The 18304-nt window shown below is 37.3% G+C and overlaps 1 protein-coding gene across 3 annotated transcripts in view; it reads left to right on the forward strand.

Moving 5' to 3' along the window:
* Window positions 1-18304, forward strand: part of VPS13A (vacuolar protein sorting 13 homolog A) — a 119986-nt gene that overhangs the window by 68455 nt on the left and 33227 nt on the right. For all 3 annotated transcript variants that reach the window (XM_082783483.1, XM_082783482.1, XM_082783484.1), the window contains exons 47-56: window positions 1965-2262; window positions 3402-3797; window positions 4587-4691; window positions 4789-4935; window positions 7721-7849; window positions 8599-8732; window positions 11084-11213; window positions 13037-13272; window positions 17243-17396; window positions 18147-18293. In XM_082783483.1, the coding sequence (XP_082639609.1) occupies window positions 1965-2262; window positions 3402-3797; window positions 4587-4691; window positions 4789-4935; window positions 7721-7849; window positions 8599-8732; window positions 11084-11213; window positions 13037-13272; window positions 17243-17396; window positions 18147-18293 (1876 nt within the window). The remainder of the gene's footprint in view (window positions 1-1964; window positions 2263-3401; window positions 3798-4586; window positions 4692-4788; window positions 4936-7720; window positions 7850-8598; window positions 8733-11083; window positions 11214-13036; window positions 13273-17242; window positions 17397-18146; window positions 18294-18304) is intronic.

Consider the following 18304-nt stretch of genomic DNA (forward strand, 5'->3'; position numbering starts at 1 on the left):
CAGAGCATCTGTTCTCAGTTAAATTAGGATACCATTTAGTTGAAATGGTTTTTTTTAGGGACTTCTGAAATCCATTCTACCAAACAAATTAGCTGAGCATTTGACTGTCTCTAACAATTCAAGTCCAGGTGCTTCTGGGACACAATGATGCATGATGCAATGATACAGTACAGACATTTTTCTTAATGGAATGATGTCTAGTGATATAGTACAGCTGCTTTTTTTTTTTTTTTTTTTTTTTAAAAAAAAAGTTGTCTTTTTGTTTTTAGCGGTACTTAAACCTAAAGTTGAAACTAATACATTTAGGCACTTCATCACACATCACATCACTGATACAGAAGAAAACTTGTCAGCCTTGGGTTCCAGCATAGCTATGCTGCTATTAGCACCTTCAAGATTACACCCAATTGAAACTGCAGTGAGTTGCTAAGTACCATTTAGCTGAACTGTCACTAACTTTTAGGCAGATGTTTACTTTGCCTGTTTTTAGAAATGTAGAGGCTTTTTCCATCTCTTTTCACCTAAACATGTCCCCTTCCCCCCCATTTTTTTTTTCTTTTCTGGCAAGTATTACAGTTTGCAGGTTTCTTTATGCTGAAGTTTGCAAAGCAATCATAAAAGTTATAGAATGCTTCCATGTTCTGCACAAGTCATTGAAAGCAATCCTTCTGTTTCAATTTTCTTTTTTTGTTAAATAAGCTACAATGTACTGAACATGCTATTAAGTTCACCAATATTTCTAACTATACATATTTTATTTAATAAGATTATTTATTAATAAGGTTTAGCAACCTTCTGATTAAATACACTGATTATTGGTGAGTCTCCCAAGACAGTCACAAAATGTTCATTGACAAAAATCTTCACTCAGGGAGCAGCCGATTGGGTTAAAGCGGATGCCTTACAAAACCCATTTCTATAAAAATAATCCATTAATTTAATGCATAACTTGACCAGAAAGAAGGGCACATTTTGCGGATCTGTCTAAAGAGTGAATTGTTTATTCATACCTTTTTCATGGAAAATGGAGTATAACAGCTCTTGTAAGGGATTTCAGCAGCCTTTCGTAAGAATCCCCAGCAGCCCCTTCTGCCTGAGTAAAGCATGTGAAGGTATGGAGCAAAATCCCACAGCTGGTACAAATCTAGGATTCTTTGGGATCTAAAATACTTTTAGCTTCCTGACTTGAGCAAGAAAAGGCAGACAATGAATTACTGTCAGAAATCATCAATATTTTAAGTAATACTAGAGTTGTTAGCACTACTAACTTATTTTACTAAATTCTTGTGTCTAACAAGGCTAATGATACCCTGGGCTGCATTCGGAAGAGTGTTGCCAGCAGATCAAGGGAGGTGATTCTCCCCCTCTACTCAGCCCTGGTGAGGCCACAGCTGGAGTATTGTGTCCAGTTCAGGGCTTCCCATTACAAGAGGGACATGGAGCTACTGGAGCGAGTTCAGAGGAGGGCTACGAAGATGATTAGAGGACTGCAGCACCTCTTACATGAGGACAGGCTGAGAGAGCTGGGCCTGTTTAGCCTGGAAGAGAAGACTGAGGGGACACCTCACCAGTGCTCATAAATGCCTGAGTGGAGGGTGTCAAAAGGATGGAGCCAGTCTTTTTTTCAGTTGTGCCTAGTGAGAGGACAAGAGGCAGTGGGCACAAACAGAAGCACAGGAGGTTCCAGCTGAATATGAGGGGGCACTTCTTTACTGTGAGGATAAACACGGAAACCACAGAGAGCTGGTGGTTTCATCTTCTCTGGAGATATTCAAAACCCACCTGGCTGCCATCCTGCACAATGTGCTCTAGGTGATCCTGCTCGGCAGGGGGCTTGGGCTAGGTGATCTTCAGAGGTTCCTTCTAACCTCAGCTGTCCTGTGATTCTGTGATTGCATTCTACTTTATTGTAATTAAAATATTCAATCTCATACTGAGTTTCTTTTAAATGATTTCATTTACAGATCTGTACTGAGTTTGCAACCCATAGCCAATGAAAGTGGAGTGGATGGAGAATATGATATGTGTGAAGGAATTACATTTGACGAAATTATGAAAAATGTTAACAGCTTATTACAAAGGAAATGCCAGTCTGTGAGGTCAACTAACCACTCCTTTATCATCAATATTGTTATAGTAAAAGACACGTTGACATCTACTTTATGTGCAGATGATCAATGGGATTTTCCATATGTCGTTCATTTATGGCCTTCTGTTCTTCTCCGCAATCTTCTTCCATATCACATTACTTACTCTGTAGAGGTAATTCTTCAATTCTTCCATTTTTGTGGTGTTGCCTACCTGTGTCATAAAAGTTGATTAGCTGGTTGAACTACATTTGAAAATTGATATTAAAGAAATGGCTTCTGTTAGAGTTTTTCTGTAGCAGGGTTTACAGATCTTGGAAGGGTAAGTCTGTATCTACAGAAATGAAGCAGCACCAGAATGGGAAAAATGGTGGGTTTAATCCTCACTAATTACACATATTTTAGATACACAGGGAAAGAGTAGTTTACACTGTATAAGCTTAATCCTATGGGAGAGTCACTTTCTGTGCAGCTTGAGCCTAACCTAAGCAGTGAAGTTTTTCCTGTGGATTATGATCACCTCAAGCAACATAAATATGTCAGCCTACATTAGCATTGTATGTGCTGTCACTAGCTGTCACTAACTTTTAGGAATGGTGTGCTTTCTCCCAGTGCTGCATTTTTGCCAGGTTTTGGCTTGAATTGCAGCCGAAGTGCAAGACGGTGCACTCTTTTTAGAAGAAATCAAACAATTAGGTGCCCTTTAACTGTTAGTGGGCCATCATTCCAAGACTAGACATGAGCCACTGTCAAGTAAAACACCTAAATCATGTAGTGTTGACACTGATTCCTCAGTACTAAATGTTTCATTTTGAGGATATGTCCTGATTGTGTTCCACTACTTACTGATGTAGGTTTAGAATAATAGGGTAGGCACTGAAATGTTTTTTTCAAACAGTCTTAATGATTAGTATTTGGATGCAGGTAAAATAGTTTAATAATAATTTTTTATTACAAATGCACAATTACTAGAGCTAGAGACCATGGCCTCTGCCATGTGTTTGGAAGTAACAGACTCTTTCTGTATCTCTCTTATGAATTCAATGAAAGAAATACCGCGTTGAAGAAATCTGTCACTTAAACGTTACACGCATTTGAATTTTGTGACAGTTTTGTGTTAAATACTAATGCATTGATTTGATGACAATGATGACATGATGACAATGCATTGATTTTTTTTTTCAGTAAAATGTATTTAGATGTTTAAGAATGTAACAGTTAAATAATATGATAATCACTTTACAATTTTGCCTAAATAACTTGTATCTTAATTGTCAAAGATAAGAAAGTGTACACTTTTTTTTTTTTAATAAGGGAAATGGGAACAAATATAACACTCTGGAAGACGGATGTTCAGCCCAGATTCATAATGCAGTTTTGGATCAAACAAAATTAGATTTACAGTTGCTGAACTATCTAGATCAAAACTGGAAAAGTGAGTACCATGTAAAAAGTAATCTACCAGAAATCAGCTTCACAACATTCTACTGCATCACAGAGCTGGATAAGACTGAACTGGATATTGCTGTCCACGTGACCTACACAACTGGGCAGATGGTTATAGCAATTCACAGTCCATACTGGATGGTAAATAAAACTGGTCGAATGTTGCAGTACAAAGCTGATGGTATCCACCGCAAGCATCCTCCGGATTACAAAAAGCCACTACTTTTTTCTTTCCAGCCCAAAAACTTCTTCCAAAATAACAAGGTATTACAGCTAGTAAAATTTGAAGCTCTGTAGTTTGCTCTTGCTGTACAGGAGTGTTTTTACACTTTGAAAGCTATCTACACTGTTATGTTCCATAAACAGCATGAATCTGACTGTATTTCTGTCTAAAGGCAGAATATTTTAAATAATACAGTGTGTTGATTTGTCTAGGAAATTTTACTTATGATAAGTTTAGGACTTTTTTTTTTTTTTTTTTTTACTTTTTTTGAGGACATTTTTGTTGTTGTTGTTTTACTTGTGACAAGTTGAGGACAGGATCTTCATGTTCACGTATTCTGGAGTATCTTACACTTAAAATGCGTATTCCACATAGCCTGTAGTTAATGGTGGCAAAAAATATCTTTATGTGAGTCAATACTGACAATTGCAATGTCTTGTCTTTTTAATAGAAACACTAGTATGCACTTGGGTTTACATTTGTATACTGTAGATGTGATTTTAAAAGACTTAGAATTAGTTTAAAAATGTAAAGCTCCAGTGCTTGAGAAGTGAATACTTGCAGTCGTGGTTGTTAGATACAGTCTGAGTTGGTAGTAAGCTAAGGTTAAATTGCAACTTAACATTTGACTTTCCTACATGAGATTTTTAATGCTGATTACTACTGGCTGAGGAATGAGTCAATACTGGCAGTTGTCTTGTCTTGACTTCTTCATGCAGATGCCAGTGTTTCCAATATGCGCTTACATTTATGTGTATATATGTCTATATATATGATTCCAGATGTCAGTGTTCGTAAATTGAAAATTAATACAGGCTGCTTCTTTATAGGTGCAGCTTATGGTAACTGATAGTGAACTGTCGGATCAGTTTTCACTGGACACTGTTGGAAGTCATGGTTCTGTGAAATGCAAGAGTCATAAAAAGGAGTATCAAGTGAGTGAAACTTACCATGCAAATTCATTACTTTCTGCAAATATAAATGAAGTAAGAACAGAGCAGCATCTGTCTAACAATATTTTTCTACTCACAGGTTGGTGTCACCATAAACAACAGCAGTTTTAATATTACTAGAATTGTGACTTTCACTCCATTTTTTATGATCTCAAATAGAAGCACATACACTTTGGAAGTAGCTGAAGAAGGCAAAGAAAAGTGGATACCCATTGTTTTGCAACAGGTAAACTTACCAAGGAAGCTATTCCAATTGTTTAAGGAAAAAAAAAAATTAGTTTTAACACTCAGTGACAGGAGATAAGAGCCATGCAGTGTTCAATGACAATGCCTGAATAAATTGTATTGCTTTTTTAGTAAGTCATCTGTGTTCTCTTACCTTTTCTCAGTGTTGTTTTAGGACTTATTGTAAACCTGCTTCACATTTATAATTGGAATGTTTTTGGTGTTACCAGCATTATAAGTAGTGGTATGCGGAAAAAGAGCTTTGCTGTTACTGTGTTCTCCCTCTGCAGTGGCACTGAAATTTGTGTGCTGTTTTTGGACTGATACCTGGTAGAGTGGTTTGGCTGACCTGGTACATGCTATGCCACTTGCTTATAGGAAGAAGGTTGTTTGTATGGGTCAGTTCAGATAGGTCCAAACTGTTCTTCTGTTTCACTTTTTGTTTTGTTTTGTTTTAACTTCCTAATGCACTGTTTCCGGAGATGGATCACTGACACTCAGGCCAAGTGGTGCAGAAATGGCAGCTTTTGTCTGTGTTTACAAAGCCTACTCTGTTGGAGACTGGGCATGCAGCTTCACTTTTTGCACTGCAGTACCAATACAATTTTTTTGTGTGTGTGTGTTTTGAGTTCAGTGCCTCTGAGTTAATATATTGTGAGCTTCCTTCAGGACATGCAGGAGAAACATAGCCAATCTGTGGGAGTTATTTAGGTCTATGAGAGCTGAAAGAATATTGCCTTCTGGGAAGAGTGAAATCTCCCTCTTCCTCTCCTCCAATGGGTCTTGGAAGAGAGCATACCCAGAATAGAGACAAGCCTGTTAGAATGTTAGTTCATAATATCTCAGCTTCATTCACTTCCCTGCCCAGCACCCCCCAACTCCTTCATTCTACTTTGTTGTTTTCATTTAAGCAGAATCCTTTCTGCTGCTTTTCTCTTTTTTTCCACTCTTCTTTCTTGGCAACCAATAGCCTGTCTTCTCAGGGAAAAAACAATCCTTGTGTACAGCCCATCTATTCTTGGACCCGTTTCCTGTCTGGAAAGCAGTTGATCTGTCAGAAACTTTAATTTCTACTTTTACGAAAAATCAGTTGTTTCCCAAAGATTGCAATAGGAGGGGGTTGCTGGATATTGACTAGTATGAAATAGCTTTTCAAGGACCATGATTTAAGTTAGGTATAGTGGAAGACACCTGACCAGCATGCATCTGTAGAAGAAGAAATAAAGAAAATATTGACCAAGGCTGTAGATAAGATTGCTGCTAAATACAGATTAGAACTCTGGCTACGGAGTGGAGGTAGAAATATAAATATAATGTCTGGTGAAGCAGTTAGCTAGCAAGTATGTGGCAAAACATTTGAAAACAGCATCATTTTATGACTATTGCAAAAAATATTTTTTCATTTCTCTATAGTTGCTTCTGTAACTTCTTATGCCAATCCTCCTTACTTATTTTAGTTTTGATTTAAAGCTTTAATTTATTGTTGACTGATTCTCTTCAAATTTCCTCTAAGCTCTCTTATGTTCCATGTTAAGACTTGCTTGCTGTACTTGATGCTGTATTACAACATAATTTGAATTTCTTTTGTCTGTACAATATGTGTTGGTGTAGGTAACATCTTCAGTCTTGCGGTTTAACTATATTTTTTTCCTTTGTCTTTCTGCTTCCTGTGGTGTGAGAAACAATGGGAAAGGGAACTTAGTGGCATGGTAAGTTGGTGAACTAGTATTTCACCACTGAAGATCTAATTCTAGGATTCAAAATGGAATTGAATCTAAACATCTGTTTTCTTAATCTGTATTGAAAAGAGATGCTTCTGCAGCTTTGAATGTTGTGGGTGAACAGTTTGAAATACAGGAAAAATTATGTGTTTAGATAGTCTTTGGTTTATGCTGGTCTTTTCATTCTGAGTGTAGAACCACCATGAACTTTATAAGAATGCTGTTGAGTGTTTGTGAATGCAATTGAGAGTTTTGGCTAATCATAGTTTGTTCCTTTGCAGGACTGTTTTCATTTGCTCCAAACTTTTCCTTGGTTGCAATTAAAACTTTTTTGTGTTGTGCCTCCCTGTCTTATCATTCAGAATGTAAACTATTGAAGAGAGATTGTGGTATTTTTAAACCTAGAAGGGCTGTGAATTCAACTGTGGGTGAAAACAGCAGACTGCACTCTGACTAAGGCTTCATATTTTATTTCCGTATTTCATATGCACACATATATATACATAAATATGTGGGGTTGTGTGTGTGTATAGATATATATATTATCACAAAAGAACAGCTAATGTGCCAATATCCTGCTTTCTCAAGTTACTTAGGAGTGTATTTATGCTAATATCTTTTTTTTTGTCATTGATGGTCACTATAAGACTGATCTGTAGTTTAGACTTGTTTTGCAAGAGATCTATTAACAGAAAAAAATACAGGTTTGACAATGGATTTTTTCTTTATTTCGTTTATTTCGTTAAACGAAATAAATATACCTCTGCTTGGCTTTATACTCTGTATTTTGCATACACTATCCATTTTAAGACTACTTGTTCTTATGAATACGAAGTCTTACATTTTTACTTTTAGCTCCTTACTGCCTCTGTTTCTTCACTGTAGTCTGATTTTCTTTTGACTTCCTTTCAGTTTATTGTGTTCAGGTAAGTAATTACTCAGGTGTTTTAATAGAATTCCTGGTCAGACTGCACTACACTTGTGAGTAAAATTTTAGAAATGAACTTTGGGCTGAAGTGGAATGTCATTGTCTTCTCACTTAAAATGCCTGCTTTTTTTTAATAGTGTATTCCCTTTTGGCCTGAAAATGATGCCAACAAACTGCTTGTTAGAGTTGAAAATTCAGATCTGCCTCCAAAGAAGATAAATTTTGATAAGCAAGAAAATTGTCTCTTACTGCATTTGGACAACAAGGTAAATGACCTTTGGAAATTGGATAAAACAGCATAAATAAGTTCTCTGTTTTCATTCTCCTCTTTTTTTTTTTTTTTTTTTGCCTTTAGACTCGATCAAATATTTCAGAACCTTAGCTTAGGAAAAGGCTATATATATGCAAGTATATTACTCTCATTCACACGCTGTCCTGTTTATATAAGGATATGTACATTTTTCATTTTAAACGCTTTTTGGAGAAACAGACTGTTGAAACTGTAAGAAAGATTCTTTTTTTTCCCCATGTTTTCCAGCTAAGGCTGCAAAGTATTTACTTTAACCATGAAGTGAAACTGCTACTTTGAAAAGTAATTTTGATGCCACTAAATTTGCCACTACGTTGCAAATAGCCTCATCTAGCAGCAGTTCTGAAATACTTTGATGTTTTTCATAGTAGAATATTTTGAGAGGCGTTACTGAGTTTGAGTGGTTCAAGGAAGATTCCTCTACTACCAGCCTAGATTTTGATAGTATAGAACCCCTCTTTTTTTTTTTTTTTTTTTTTTTTTTTTGTAATTTTGCAAAATTTTTGTTACTGAATGCAGTGTTTGTCTCCTAATAACGGTATGATTTGGAATTTTTTTTACAATCATGTTAGAACGGGTTGTTCATTTCACTATTTGGTGGTTTCATCCTATTACAGTACAAGTTTCAGGAATATTTGAATTACATTTGCTTTATTAGAAATTAATTATGCTGTTATTTATTTTATATTTTTTTGCATCTGATAGCTTGGGGGAATTATAGTGGATGTTAACCTGACAGAACATTCTACGGTGATCACCTTTTCTAATTACCATGATGGCGCAGCACCATTTCTGTTGATAAACCACACTGAAGAAGAAATTATTGAGTATGGACAAAGGTATGCAAGAAGGGTTTTTGTGTGGATATCTGCAATGAGACACATCACTTATTTCATGTATTGTAACCATGTCTCCTTAGCAGCAGGTAAGCAACAGGGTGGTGATCTTCCCCCTCTACTCAACCCTGGTGAGGCCACAGCTGGAGTATTGTGTCCAGTTCAGGGCTTCCCATTACAAGAGGGACATGGAGCTACTGGAGCGAGTTCAGAGGAGGGCTACGAAGATGATTAGAGGACTGCAGCACCTCTTACATGAGGACAGGCTGAGAGAGCTGGGCCTGTTTAGCCTGGAAGAGAAGACTGAGGGGACACCTTACCATATCTGAGCGGAGGGTGTCAAGAGGATGGAGCCAGTCTTTTTTCAGTTGTTTCCAGTGAGAGGGAAAACTGTACATTTACAAAAAGCCTAAATTACATACAGAATTAACAAAATACATAAATCAGCATTTTAGGTTTATTTAATAATGGGAAGAAGTTAGAGTGCTGTGTAAAACAGTATTGAAATGATACTCTGTAGAATACTCTCATCTCCTACACAGGAACATATTTTTCCGATTGTATCAGCGGTCTATGAAATTGTAGAGCAAAGTAGATCAGTATCCAAAACTTTCTTTTCATTTCAACTACGTGAGCTGAAATAATGGAGAAGAAAAGCCTATTTGTTATTGAATTGAATGTCTTAGTTTTGTCAGAACACCCAAAAACCTTTTGTTTTATAAACTGAATAGGATTAGTAGTTAACAGAGTGGTAAAGCCAGTCACCTGTTTATAGAAACAAAAGAAAATATTTTGTGAGCTAAAAAAGCATGAGTCTCATTTTACAACAATTTTGTGTCCTTGCATCCCTTTTGGGGCAAAGGATCTGCTTGGATATTCTGGAACTATGCATGTGCTGACTGGGTAAAATAAATAATAGATGAGCTGGAAAAGTAGTTAGATTTGAAAGTTTTCCAGTGCGATTAAGTTTAGTTTAGATTTAGCAGAAATAATAAAAATTAATAAATTAAAATTTTATAGGAGAGATGAGGGAATGGACTGGAAAACAGATGGGTAGTTATGTAAGTTTTGTTAAGCTGGACTGAAACTTAGGTTACTTTAACAGATATGAATTATCTGCAGTCACTGAAAATTTATTTCTGTCTTGGTTTTCTCAAACACCTGATGGAACTGGGGTAAGTGTTTGAAGTTGAGGGTGCAAGTCTTTAAAACGTGAATTCTTCTGTTCACATTTTTTTGCATAAAGCATTTTTCAAGGCGTAGTACAGAACGGTGCCAAGCATTCTACTTGTGTGGAGTGACTTAATGCTCACAGCAAATTATGTTGATCAGCACTGTGCTGCACAACCGGAGTGCAGCTGTACTGCTTCTGTTCTCAAGATGGAATGTCTTCATAATGCTTTGCTACTGTATGCTACTGTATTCTTATACTTGCAGTGCATACTATTAGCATTATTATTTTGCAGTGCAAAGTGTAAGCATTATTATAGTGCTCTTGGACAGTATCCTTTTAAAAGCCAAATGTACTCTTTCAGACAGTCAGACCAGTGTTGACAAAATATACTTATTTCAGAAGTGGAAGAGCTGTTACTCAAATACAAAGATTGCAGCTGTATGCTGCTCCATTTTATATGAGGAATAAAGTCAAGCATTTTCTTCATTTTTTTTTTATCTGTAAGGATTAGTCGTTTTTATTTTGTCGGGATTTTGTTCATCTCCAATGTAAATTTAATACATAAATATTTTAATGAACTATATGACAATGGGCAAGCTCCTTCCAGAGCTGTAGTAGAAAAGTCTGCCTGTTTTAACTGTGATAAAGTAGATAGTAGAAGAGTAATAGTGTTTAAAATCTGTTTGCCAGAAAATACCTACTATATCTAGATACTAAATACTAGACATTTTTCCTTTCAGCAGATTGTGTAGAGGAAAGCTTTCCTAAACAGTGGACTTTAAATGCTTTATTTTTTATATATCTTGGAGTATTAATGTTAGACAGCACAAACCTCGAATTTTCTTCTTTGTGTGTATAAGCTCTGCTTTCTAATTTTTCTGTACTTAATGTTTCCATATTAATCGCAAGTGGCAAAGAAAATGTTTTTTTGAAATCTACTGGGTATAATTTATTTATGAAGTATAAATATTTGTTTTTAAGTTTAAATAATACTTTTATTAATTGTGCTGAGGACGTTTTATTGCATGGTTTTATACCCTTAATGCTGTTTTCAGTTTTCATTTTCATTACTTAAAAAATAATAAAGGTGTTCTTGGTTGTTTAACGGATATGTTAGAATGCAAATGTCATTGATGCAAAATGTTTACTTACATTTTAATTTAGTATTACTTCATTCTAGCTCCCTCAGTCAATTGGAAGGCTGTCTTCAGCCAAATAAGGCAGTGTTGTATACTTGGGCAGACCCAGCAGGATCTAGAAAACTGACATGGAAGTGTGGAAAAATAACTGAGGAAATCACCCCAAAGGAAGTACGTCTATTATGTAGCTCTACTTTAAATTTTATTTATTATCCTATTCTGTATCCACTGATGCAGGTTGTTTACTTGTTTGTTTGTTTGTTTTTCACTATTTTGTTAATAAATCTAGGCATTATTTTGACACAAGCACTGTGCAGAGCAGATTCACTCAAATCATAATAAAGATGGCTGTTCTGTAGCTTCATATGCAAAAGCTGGGGATGTTAGCTTGAATAGTGGTGTGTATGCTGGCTATACTTCTATGCGTGGTTTTTATTATCCTCACGTAGAATTAGTTGGAAAAGGAAGAACTGTAATATTCTTGACAATTTATACGCATGATTAGACGAATAGCTAAGTTTGTGAAATAGCATTATGTTTAGCCACTGTTGGCAGTACAGGAAAGGTTTTCACCTTTAGAACTTTGTCTTGCTGTAGACCTAATTCAATTCTGGGATAACTGATGCAGGAGGAACTTCATGTGATTGAATCAAGACTGTTGGTTTGCCTTTCAAATTGCATGTCCTATGGAATTTTTGTCTATTCTTAGGAAAATAGTTCAACAGTAAAAATTGAGGAGAATTGTTTGCAGAATGTGCTGACTTGTGCAGCCACGACTTAGTGATTTTCAGATCACTAACCATGGAAGCTAATATGCCTCTGCCATAACTGCTACATAATTTTACATTACTTGCTCTTGTTTTACTTTAAAAGGAAACTCCTAAATATTTTGTTTGGTGTTAGTCACTTTCTTAATAAGGTTTTGATTCTTCAACTGAACTGAACGTATATTAAATGTTCTATTCACTAAGGTGTTTTTCCCTGCAAGTTCTGTAAGTCTTATCTGTGATAAAAAGCTAAGTTAAGTTGTTGAGATGTTTATGGTGTGGTTTTGTTCACAAAGCAGCACAGGATCATTTGATAGAAGGAAAATGATAGTATTCTTCTGGTTATGAGTTTTTGTCCAATCCATGCAGACTATAATGCCTGTCAGAACTTTCTGTGAGTTAATACATTACACACAAAAATGACAGATAAAATATGGTGCTCTGATTTACTTATTTTTTCCTGAACATGTTCAGTGAAGGATCCAGTGAACACCCAGAGGTGTCTGGTGTATGGCATAGTGGAGAACTTCCCTTTGTGGTACTTTGTCTCAGTAAAAAATTGAGATAGTATATGTTAAAAGGTGTCTTGTACTAAACCTGCGTGTAACATACCAAAACAGCTTCATTTAGTTTCAAAAATAGGGAAATATTTTAGAATGGTGTATTTTCATGTCATTATTTCCATAACAAAGAAGGTAACATGCAGTGTCTAGGCAAACACTGTGATTTTTCTGAAAGTACATCAGATAAAAATAGAGGTGTTTTTCAGGTGCTGCTTTTAAAACATTAATGGATTTCAATGGATGGGAGAGTGCTATGGATTTTTGCGATTTAGCTAACTTATGGTGGGGAGAAAATAAAACAACACCTAACAACAACAAAACAGCATTTTTTTTTGTCTGTAATTGAGATTAGCATACATATGAAATTCCATATACGGTAAGTACAATAAGGAATCACATAAGTGAGGTTTGGGCACTGAACAGTAACAGCACTGTGTTTGCTAGAGCTTATGCCAATAAGTGGTGTTTTCAGTTCAAAAGTGTGTGTGAGAGAGAGAGAATGAAAGACTGCTGTAAAACTTCATAATTAAAAATTTTGTTATTTTCCTATACCTTTGTAAAGTGGTCTCCTATTTCAGTTCATGTTATTAAGACTTTCACATTTTCTTGTAGCGGGTAGAGTGGTGAATATTGTTGTAAAAACTTTTCCTCTCTTGTTTTGTAGGACAAAATGGAAGTACTCAGCCTGGACTGTAGAAAAGTGGTCTATTTAGCATCATTTTTTGAAGGCTTGCAGCGTATTGTCCTGATCACTGAAGATAAGAATGTTTTTAAACTGGCGTATGAAAGTATAAAGGCAGAACTAGCAGAACAAGAAATCATTCTGTCTTTACAAGATGTCGGAATTTCATTGGTTAATAATTATACAAAGCAGGAGGTGTCCTACATTGGAATTACAAGGTAACTTATGTAGTGTGCAGCGATATAAAATGTTTAACTTAAGGTATTTTCACTAACTGAATTTCATTTTTGGGTAGAATCAAAGAGAGCACAGAGATCTGCATAAGAGTATTTAGAACTGGATTTTTATATTTTGCTGTTGTAATGGGAAGTGGTTTCATTGTGTTTTATATTAATGCAAATGCTTTCTGTATATGTGGGTGGATGTATATATTTTTGCAACATAAGCATAACTGTATACCAAGCTTCCCAATACATTGAACAGAGTTGTTTCCTGTCTGTATAGTTTGGGAAGTGATAATAGAGTTTTAAGGAGTAGAATGTGAGGATAGTTTGTCAGTGAATTTTTCTATCTTCAGATAGAATCAGCAACATTTCTGTTTTCTATTTTGAAAATCCTGGTGCAGCAGTAGCAGCTTGTAGTTCTTACTAGCTTTGACTGAGTAATTATCCTTTAGCCCTTAGGTACTTTCCCACTTCTTTTCCATGCAGCTGGCACTCCTTATTAATGCTAGTCAGCAAGGGAACACACAGTTCTCTAAAACTGATCCCTCCAATATTTCTGCCTTCTTCCTGCTTTTTTGCCACCTAACCTTACCCATAAAAGTGGCCTAAAAGAAAGCTGGAGAGGGACTCTCTCAGGGAGTGTAGCCATGGAACCAGGAATGATGGCTTTGAACAAATGGAGGAGAGATTTAGATCAGATGTGACATGAGGAAGGAATTCTTCACTTGGAGCACAAAGCGCACCTGGGCATTAGGGCTGAAGATGCACCTTGCTTCTGTTCTTTTCCGTAAAGAATAGAATGAAATTACCTAAAAAACAGTGTTAACAATAAACCCAAGGCACAGTATGGGAGGTGCAGGGCAGTCCCTGTGGCCGAGGGGCAGCCTTTCTCTCTGGCAAGCCAAATGGCCCGGGGGAGCCAGCCCCAGAAAAGGGGCCCTCAGCCCCCCAACCCTCCTCCTTGTCCACGTGAGGCATCTTCCAGGCCACTCCCAACACAGCTGCTGTTGGCCACGAGTGGGCCACTCCATCACAGAGGCTGGCTGAGGTTACAGTGGCCACCAGTGCCCTGGGCCCTATAAAGCAGGCCCCCCTGCAGCTGGCCCACCACTCGCTGAGCATCTTGGCCCTCTGATTGCCAGCTTGTGCGGCAGGAAGAAGACTAGGAGAGCAAGGCGAGCAGCAGGCCTCCTTCGTGTGCGAGAACAGCCATGCAGTCTGCTGAAGCACAAGAAGGAATGCACCTGAGCAGAAGGAGGTGTCGTGGGCAGAGGGATGGCACCAGTGGCACAAGAGACACCAGTGCCCGAGGGACCTGTGGCGCCCACAGACAGATAGAGGCGGTATTATTGGCACCGTAATGATGCAGGGAACAGGCCGGCCCCTCAAATACCCAGCGACAGGGGGCCTGGGCCTTCCCATAGGTGCAACGGTGATGTGGGGTGAAGTCAGAAACATCAGGCAGGCAGTCACGGGGAGCAGAGGTGTGCCCATAGTCTGGAGCACAGTGCAGGACCCAGCCATGGCTGTAAGCCAGATGGCACCATCGGACCCATGCATGAAAATCAAGCCGACAGTGGCATGGGACCGAGGTGTGGGACTGGACAACCCCCTGGTTCAGCACCCTGGCCTGAGAACATTCCTGATGGAAGGCATCCCATTTGGGCAGTCCCGGGCAAGGACTGGCTTAGCCTTCTGCCCAGCACCATGGAGCCCATGGAGCTGGATCCACCAGATGTGGAGGAACAGATGGAAGTAGATCCACCTCTGCCAGGACAGACCTGGGACTACTGCGGCATGTCTTTCTGCTCTGCCATCCGAGAGCACCAACAGCATCGCAGGAGTGCCCGGCGAGCTCCCTACTCGTTGCTCAGGCTTCATCGCAAGCATTAGCTTGGAGCCACCAAACACCACGGACATCCCGCAGACTTACCTGCAAGATGTCCTGGCAATAAACAGCTCTTGCTGATTCTCAGGGGTTGTGTGAGTGCTTCCTTTCTGGGAGGGAAGATGGGCTAAACTTACTCCAGGGGAGGTTTAGATTGGATATTAGGAAGAACTTCTTTACTGAAAAGGTTGTTAGGCATTGGAATGGGCCGCCCAGGGAAATGGTGGAGTCACCATCCCTGGAAGTCTTTAAAAGATGTTTAGATGTAGAGTTTAGTGATATGGTTTAGTGGAGGACTTGTTAGTGTTAGGTCAGAGGTTGGACGAGGTAATCTTGGAGGTCTCTTCCAACCTAGGTGATCCTGTGATTGTGGAGACTTGAAGGCTGTAATAGCTTTGCTTTGCTACTGTATCATTTTCAGAGGGGAGCAGAAAAGAAACTTTACGATACTAAAGCATTGGCTATGATGTGTTTATGCAGGGGCTCTTTAGATTGCTAAAGGGGTACTTGTATATACTTGTTGCTGCCATACTCCACCTGCTTTTCTATGTTCATATCTGTGAGGTTGCTAGACGGAGGATTTTCTTTTTCCTCTAAATTCTTTGCACTTTACTGCAAAACAAGCAGAAACTTAATGTATGTATGTACTTCACTTATTCAGCTCTGCCATTTGCTAAGAAAATTCAAGTCCTTGCCCTCACTTGAGAAACAGTGCTCTGATAATTATCTAAACAGTGGAAATCTAGATTTTTAAAAGTGGCAGCTAAATGCCCAGATTCAAAATAGGGATTTCTTTTGGGAAGTGGTCATCCATAGTCAGGAGTCTCGCCATGGTTATAGGTGGTACTGATCTGTTATTAATCAAAGGAGGTGTCAAGCTCCTGAAGCCAGTTTCTGAAGATGACAGGTGAATCCTTGGTTACAGTGAAAAAAAACACAAACATTGTCGTTCAGAATGTTGCTGTTTTTGACTGTCTTCTACAAAAATAGAAGCAAGAGGCAATTTGTATCTAACATGATGCAGAAACAAGTTTTACTGTGCCAGAAATGGGATCCCAGTGCATTTAGAAAAAGAAAATGATAACAAAAGCAAACAAAAAACCTACAGCTGTTTCAAATCTATTTTGTAACATTGTTAACATTGAAACAAATTGTTTCAAAACTCTATTTTGTAGCTGTTATTTTTCCTCTAGCTCACATTTATTTTTTATGTTTTAATTGGTTCTGCCATTGATGTATCTGAATACAGACACGGATGTAGCTAGAAGGAATTGGATTAGGGAGCTATGTACATGTATTTTGTATAGTAACTTGTGGAAAGAATGAATATTCTCCACTTGTCTGACAGTTGTTGGCTTGTGCCCTATATCATACATGTACATTCTGTTTGATTGCAATCAGACGTAAGAGCTTCTCACAGAAGCAGTAGAACTAAGCAGAAAAGATGCCAGAGCCCTTTAAAGATAATAGATAACTTTAGTCTTTCATTAATAATAAAAGAAGGAAAGAACAGAAAAGAATGATTCTGGGATACTGTAAACAAAGAAACAAAAAAAAAACCAACAAACAAATCCTACAACACCATGAAATCAGTAGAGAAAACACATAAACTGAAACACTGTCTAGTAATTTAGGCAGATCAAGTGAAGAAACTATCTATCAAATATAAGAAGCAGTTCAGGCAATGTTTTCTGCTGACTTGAGAAACTCAATTTCTACTGAATCAACCATGCCAAAATATATGCAGGAATATGCGCAGAAGCCCACAATGAGTCTGTGGAATAACAGATGGAGTACTATTGAAACTGAGTTCCTTGACAAAGTGTCCTTACCTGCCTACCTTTGTTAAACTGGGGAGATAAAAACAAACAAACAAACAAACAAACAAAACAAACTTGCTGTTTATCTTATTTCTTCGGTACAGAGAAGGAAGTGGGTGATTTGGGTCATTTTTATTTACAACATGAGTGTTTTACTATGTGTTTTCTCATTCCATAGTTACTACATATTAAAAGCTATACTAAAGCATGTAAAACTTGTTTTGTACTTGCTAAATCTTTTCTTTTGTTTTCAAAGTTCTGATGTGGTTTGGGAGACAAAACCTGAGAAGAAATCAAGATGGAGACCAATGAGTGTTAAGCAAACTGATAAATTAGAACAAGAATTCAAAGATTACAGTGAGCTAACTCCTTCAGAAAATAAGATTATTGAGTTGGAATCCAATGTCTTGGTAATACTGATCATTCTCTAAATCTGTTGTTAATAGTTGTGTACAGGAAAAAGATCATGTATCAGTTTTTGCCATCTATGAAAAACTTCCAGTGAAAATTGAGATGATTGATTTACCCTGCTCATTTGAAATCCCATTTTTTTCTTTGCCTGGGAAAAAAAACTTTGTCTAGAAAGAGAAATCCAAAAATATTCGACAGCTTGCTGTAGACCTGTTTTTGTTAGCCTCTAACTTTGAAATTGAACTGTAACATTTTTACTGGTCACGGGACTAAATATTCACAAAGATACAATAAAGAAATTCTGCATTTTTTTCATCTGTTATACCTGGAAGGAGGGCAGGATGTTAGTTTGAGGGAGTGTTTGTCTTAACACAAAATCTTGTATTTTCCCTCATTGTGGTATACCACAGTGCGACATAATTCACCTGTGTCATTCAGTTACATAAATACAAAAAAAAAACAAACAAACAACAAAAAAAAACAAACAAAAACATTCCAGAAATAATTCTAGAAAGTAAAAGGATGTTATGTTCTGAATGCTGCTATCCTTGTCTGTAGATGAATTCAAGATACTCATTAGAAATGTGTTGTAGGTAAATTAACATAGCATAGGTAAATAAGCTGCAAGACTTTTACTGTTAAGCTTTTATTACAATGTTAACGAGAAGTGTAAATTTTAAAGTACATTATAACAATCATGTAGCATAACAACTTTTCTTTAATACAAATAACTTTTGTTTTAATAATAGGTGTGTTTAACTCCTAATGGATGTAACATGAAAATTCAACAACCCAATGAGATTCCTATTAGAAGGAATTACCTACCGGCTTTGAAAGTAGAGTACAGTTCATCAGCACATCAGAAGTCTTTCAGAATTCAAGTTTACAGGATACAGGTGAGTCTTGT

The sequence above is a fragment of the Aythya marila genome (assembly GCF_965140915.1).
Source record: "Aythya marila genome assembly, chromosome: Z".
Classification (NCBI taxonomy): Eukaryota; Metazoa; Chordata; class Aves; order Anseriformes; family Anatidae; genus Aythya; species Aythya marila.